This window comes from Crocodylus porosus, unplaced genomic scaffold, assembly GCF_001723895.1.
Source record: "Crocodylus porosus isolate Cpor-Errol unplaced genomic scaffold, CroPor_comp1, whole genome shotgun sequence".
NCBI lineage: Eukaryota > Metazoa > Chordata > Crocodylia > Crocodylidae > Crocodylus > Crocodylus porosus.
The window spans coordinates 16,640,000-16,645,999 of NW_017728925.1; the positions used below are offsets into that span (position 1 = coordinate 16,640,000).

The window sequence follows — 6,000 nt, forward strand, 5'->3', positions numbered from 1 at the left end:
CTTGAAAGCATGACATTCAGGTCTCCACGCTGTGGCTGCAACACAAAATCTGTTTTTGAAGAAAAAGGAGTTTCTTCAGCAGGTGACAGGCTGTGGATATATCAGTATGCTGATAAAGGAACTCACAGTTCATTCTTACCACAAGCCATGAGTTCTACTGGCAGAAGGCAGGATTAGCCCCTAAGAGACCCCTCATTAGACTTAAGGGCCTCCTTAGAAAATGCCAGCTCTTAGCTTTCACTCTTTTTTTACTACAGAAAAATACTAGAGCAATTCTTCTGTTCCAGAGCACTCGGAAAGACCACAGCAGACTACAGTGTTTTAACACTAGAGATTCCCTACTTGACATCGCTGGTTTTATCTTGTGAATCATGTTTGTACACCTAACACTTCTAGCATTGTGCTCTGGGGCATCGCTGAAAAGATCTCAGGGCACCCTAGTTGAGAATCACTGTTATAAACTCTATTGTTCATCCCTGCTATGAAACAAAACCTAATCCCTGGTATTCAGAGTTGTAGGAACTTCAATATTGCTTATTTGCTATATTGCAATATGCTAAATAAATTCTAGTAACTGTATAAATACAAGTATTGTTAGGCATTTTTAACTGAAAATTGCTTTTGTGATAAATATTTCTTCAGCATATTTCAAGAGTAGACAGTACACTAGTTAAACAAAACTATTCTGATAGGAGCTATATTTATGTCATGTCTGAATGTGTTAAGACAGAGGTGTCCAACTTTTTGGTCCCACTGGCCAGATGAGTGGTGGAGGGGGATCCAGTCTGTAGGCTTGCACCAGACAAGGCCTCAGTCCTGCACATCATATGGCAGCTGTGGCTGTAGCTTCTGCCCCATGGTGGATCAGACCTACTGTCCCCAGACTCAGCCCCATGCATGCTGGATCTGCCCCTCTACCCCAGCCCTGGAATCCTAGCCCCAGTCCCACCCCTGTGTGCAGGTATAATTTTGAACCTATCTAAATAATGGCTTACAAATAATAGTGCAAAGAAACATTTACTTTAGAAAAACAGGCAATCACCATCTTTAAATAATTTAAATTTGAAACTCTTTACAGTTTTGCCTGTCAACATTGACAAAATTTTGGCTCTAAATCCAAAAATATCCAAAGGCATGAACACACCTTTTGGGTTTGTGAAGGGTAATTAGCAGCATTAGTCAAAAGTCAACCAGAAGGCTGGGCAAGGCACCCTAAAGACTAATTGGGTCAGAGAATCATAAGCCAAGTTTGTCAGATGCTATAGTTGGTGTCTGCAAACATGCACCCCATTCTGCAAGTCCCTTCTTAGGCAATAGTCCACCTGAAATCAGTGTGAGTTTTGCTGGAGTGAGGATTGTTGAGTCAGACTTGCATAGTGCCTCTTGTATTGGCCTTGATTTAATTCTGTATTCATACTAATCTACATTTTTAAACTGGCAGCAGTAATCAAATAGTATTTCCAGATAGTACACTATACTTACGTTTGCTCCTGACTGAAGCTTCTGCCACAAATTACCAAAATACAAAAAAAGCTTAAAATATTCATAGCTGACAAGCACCAACCCAAAGATGCTAGTAAATCCTGGTGCAACCGCATTTAGTTCTTCCTTCAGTCAAGTCAGTCAGTGTTATTTGTATTTATCTAACAATTAACCATTAACTGCAGATCTCTGAAAAGGCTGTTGTCCCCTCTCTTTATCTCAGGACTTTGAAATTATCTGCACAACCAAAGCCTTAATTTTGTCCACAGAAAGCCATATGTAATCCACCTCTTAGAATTTTCCTACAAAAAGTTTTTTTATTGGAAATTTCATTTGATCAAAATATGCTTTCTGCAAGAACAAGTCAGTTTTGATTAAATTTGTTCAGAAGATTAAAGTAGAGCCCTTTGATAACTTCAGTGTTCAGTTTAAATTCTTTTGGAACAGGAGTTTCATGTTTGGTTTTGTAATGTCTTTGAAGTTAGAAATGTGTTTTATATTATAACATAAAGATGAAGTCAGAATCAAAACAAATTATGTCAATTCACCTGAAATGATTTTTTCCCTCAAAAGTTTAACTTAAAACTGTCAAAATTCAGTCCTCCATTCCAATTGCTATTAAAAACAAAGATTAAAATAATGGAATTTCCTAGGATATGGAGATCCTATTTCTCATGCCGCTTCAGTAAACTGATTATTGGTGATTACCTGGTTGCAACAATATACTTGCTCTCAATTGATTATTCTGCTGATTTTTCCAGTAATAAAACTGATTAATGCGTTACAGGAAAAGTAGCTTACATTGAACAATCTTCTTTATTAGGATAAAGAAACTGCACAATCCTAGAACTATTCTGTCATTCCCAGCCTCACCTACAAAGCTTCTGCCTGTAATCCCATCCCTCTTTCTTCCTGACTGGTTCCTGAGACAAATGTAAAACAACAACCTATATATGCTCATATTTCTTCAGTGCTTCCCCCTTTTTTCCTAAAAAAAATATAATCTTGATTAAAAATTCATATTTATCAGTTAAAGCTTTAGATTAATCAGTACTTATATTGTTATTGTTCATAACAATAGTTAATATAATATAACCATAGTCAGTCATATTTGTGCCTCAAGACAGATTTTATTATTTACTCAGCTCAATATTACATCCTAAATTTGCGGATCATTTGAGATGTCAAAACAAGAAAATAAGCCCTCTATTTTTCAAAATATCAGACAGGTGTTACATTTTCCTTTACAAAAGTCTATCAGGAAATGCTGTGTACACGAGGAGGGATCCTTTGAATTGTGTCTTTCAACCCATTATTTAAGATCCAAGTCATTTCACCTTGTTCTTTTAGGTCGTGACCTATGCCGAACCACTAACACACTTAAATTTGGGTTCACTCTCACCCATCCTGTATCCTACGCAACATGTCAAGCTCAAAAAAATGCTTGACAGTTTGATGAAAGAGATTCCCCCCTCTCACTGCACAAAAATCATGGCCTGGATTACAGGAGCCTTAATAGCCAGCCACGTGTCAACTGTACCCCACAGTTTACAGCTGTAATTCTGTAGTAGCACTACTGACTATTTTACCCAGTTGTAAGTTCTGTAGCAAGGCCATTGAAAAGATAGTCCCAATGCCCTAGAGAACATGAGTGAGCAAGAGAAAGCATGGGAAGAAGACTGTTATGCACAAGGTGACATCTGTATTACATGCTTTAGATTTGGAGACATCCTCAACTGCTAGTCATAAAATACTCATTTTATGACTAACTAAAGCTACATAAAGCCATTTTGCTTTAATTTCTCAAAAACATTCTTAGTCTTGATTCTTTTGAATCAGCTGTTGTTGCCATTTATAAAAGTTTAAAGGCATAATATATCTAAAAGTAACCTAAAGAAGAATGCACTGTGTTCGTAAACTTATCTGAGTCTATCCCAACCATGCAGCTGGTCCAATAAAAATACAGCGCCCACAAAAATCTATGACATAAGCAGAGATGTATTGGTAATGACTGTAGTAAAAGAAATGTTAAAGATAGAACTTTTACTTGCCTGCCAACTTAGTTACAATACTTTAACAAACAAGTCTATAAAATAGTTAACTAAACAGAAATTGTGCAAGATTTCGAATTTTAAACAAACACTGTAGCCAACATTTACGGGAAAAGACAGTTTCAAAGTAAATCTTTGATCAATATAACATCATGGTATTACCAGAAGCACACCAGGTTAGGATTTTTTGTTTTTCCTCTCAAAAGAAGTAATTCTAACAATGCTCAGAGGACAACCCCGCTGTCAGGATAAAGCAGTTAAAAATGATTGTGCCCTATTAGTTATTTATTAAACATCATCAAGCTGTGCTGAAACACACAACAAAACTTTTACATACAAAGAAGCCAAAAAATAAAGGGCGCCGGAAAATAATTCTTAAAGTTTTGTTGTACAATCTTTACATGCCTAAAATTATTAAATCAAAGATAAATGCTAATGTTTCTTCTCATACCAGCCCAGCCTCTGGCTTTTTTATGTTTCATTTCATCCAGGAAGAGCACATACCAACTGCAGAGGCTTCCTCAGCCTGATGAAGGGTTTTTAAACCCAAAAGCTTGCTAAGACTTTTTTTTTTCCAACAATTTAAATCAGTCTAATAAAAGATATCAGATTCACCCAAAGAATCTTGTCGCCTACGTCCTTAGACCAACACGGCCACAGCCTGGTAATGTTTCTCCTCTGCCTTCTTGTTTTCCTGATTCAAAAATTCAAAGACTTTTATCTAAGTCTATTCCAATCATGCGGTTGGTCCAATAAAAATATAGCACCCGCAAGAAGCCATGTCATTAAAAAATTATGCTTGTTCATAACCTAACAAGTACTTGCCTGGCTCTGAAACCCACACCATATAATTTATATGAAACACCAACATAAACTTAGGGTCCGACATGGCTCTGCATGTAACATGCCTGAAGTTGGTGTTTCATATAAACTACATGGTGTTGTGGGTTTTCAGAGCCATGTGTTAGGTTATAGTTCAAGCAAGCAGAATTTTAGAACTTCGCTTCCTGGTAGACCGTGATCTCCATGCAGGCTTTCAAGGTCTTCTAAGAAATGAAAAGGAAGAACTTGATCCCTTCCTTTATATTCATAAAAATCACAAGGGAAAACTATGTTTTTTTAACCAGCAAGCAGAAGGCAACGCAAACCTTAAGTACAAACAAATTTCACTCGTGTGAGATACAACTCCTTTAACTGGAATAATGTAGAGACGAGTGAAAATGCTACCAGGCTTTTCTCAGTGATGCAGCATGCAATAAATGCCAGTTAAAATTTTCAGTGTATAAACCATTCCTATGCTCCAATGTGAAACAGCAGGGAGAACAAGGCAACAAGCTCAAAACACTCCAGTTTGAAGATGGTTCGTCAAATAACCAGTGACTCTAGTGAAACAGACACCCACAGAAAAAAAGACTGAATGCCTTGGGAGCTAAACCCTGCGCTTTGCCCGCTATCGACGCTGCAGAGTTTAGCCAGGGTCCACCTGCCAGCCAGGGAGGTGAGCTGAGGCGAGGCTTGACTCAGGGGCCTAATGGTCACCACTGCCCCTTGACTTCATCCAGCACGTCTGAAGAAACCAAACCCACAGTCTGCGATCAGCCAAGCTAGCCGAGGGCATTTTTAATTTTTTTTCCAGAGGAACAGCCAAAAAACCTGCCCCATGTCTGGAAGCTCCTACATTGTCCCAGCCTCGGGATTTTGCGAGGTGAAACAAGACAGATTTTGCTCCGTTTTGAGGGGAATTCAGCCGACTTGGGGCAGAGAGGCAGGGTGACATGCAGGCCTGGCTGCGCAGGAGTCAGCTGGGGGCTGTGAAATAGGAGCTCCCTGGCCACGAGCAGCCCCAAGGGGGAGAGGAGTAGGCAAGCAGACGGGGACCGCGCACTCCCACACCAGCCCCCAACTGCCAACCCTCTGCCCCGCCCCGCCCACCACGCAGGAACGGGTGGCCGTTGGGAGTAGGCCCCGCCCCCTCGCGCGCAGCTCGGAAACAAAATGGCGGTGTCGCGGCGGCCTGGCCCGGGCTCTTAAAGGAGCCGCTCCCCGTAAGTCCGCGGGGGGAGTTAGGGGTTTACAGCAGGGCGAGGGGGAAAGGGGTGCGGGTCCTGTCCGCGGGGGGCGGGGCTGGGCACGGCGGCAGGGGAGGGGAGGGCAAGAGGCGGGGAGGCGTTGCCATGCCAACCCAGGTAAGCAAAGGCAAGCTTGGCGGGAGCCTCCCGGGGACGGTGAACCCCCACGGTCCCAGGTGACAGGGGTGCAACCCCTCCCCCCCAGTGCCCCAGGTGATGGGGTGCAACCCCCCAGTGCCAAAGGTGACAGGTGCAAACCATGCCCCCCCGTGTGCCCCAGGTGAGAGGGGTGCAACCCCCCCAGTGCCAAAGGTGACAGGTGCAAACCACCCCCCCCCAGTGCCCCAGGTGACAGGGGTGCAACCCCCCCAGTGCCCCAGGTGAGAGGGGTGCAAACC

At 41.9% G+C, this 6,000-nt stretch overlaps 2 protein-coding genes across 5 annotated transcripts in view; one reads left to right on the forward strand and one right to left on the reverse strand.

Moving 5' to 3' along the window:
• The window catches only part of C5 (complement C5), a 40,896-nt gene extending 39,277 nt beyond the window's left edge, over window positions 1-1,619 (reverse strand). The window contains exon 1 of one of the 2 annotated variants that reach the window (XM_019540965.1): window positions 1,483-1,617. In XM_019540965.1, the coding sequence (XP_019396510.1) occupies window positions 1,483-1,598 (116 nt within the window). In that variant the 5' untranslated portion in view covers window positions 1,599-1,617. Of the gene's footprint in view, window positions 1-1,482 lie in introns of both variants that reach the window. The other variant, XM_019540966.1, reaches the window with a different exon arrangement.
• Window positions 1,620-5,492: 3,873 nt separating this feature from the next.
• CNTRL (centriolin) overlaps window positions 5,493-6,000 on the forward strand; it is a 44,173-nt gene continuing 43,665 nt past the window's right edge. For all 3 annotated transcript variants that reach the window (XM_019540967.1, XM_019540968.1, XM_019540969.1), the window contains exon 1: window positions 5,493-5,578. The gene's annotated coding sequence lies outside the window, so the exon portion shown is untranslated. The remainder of the gene's footprint in view (window positions 5,579-6,000) is intronic.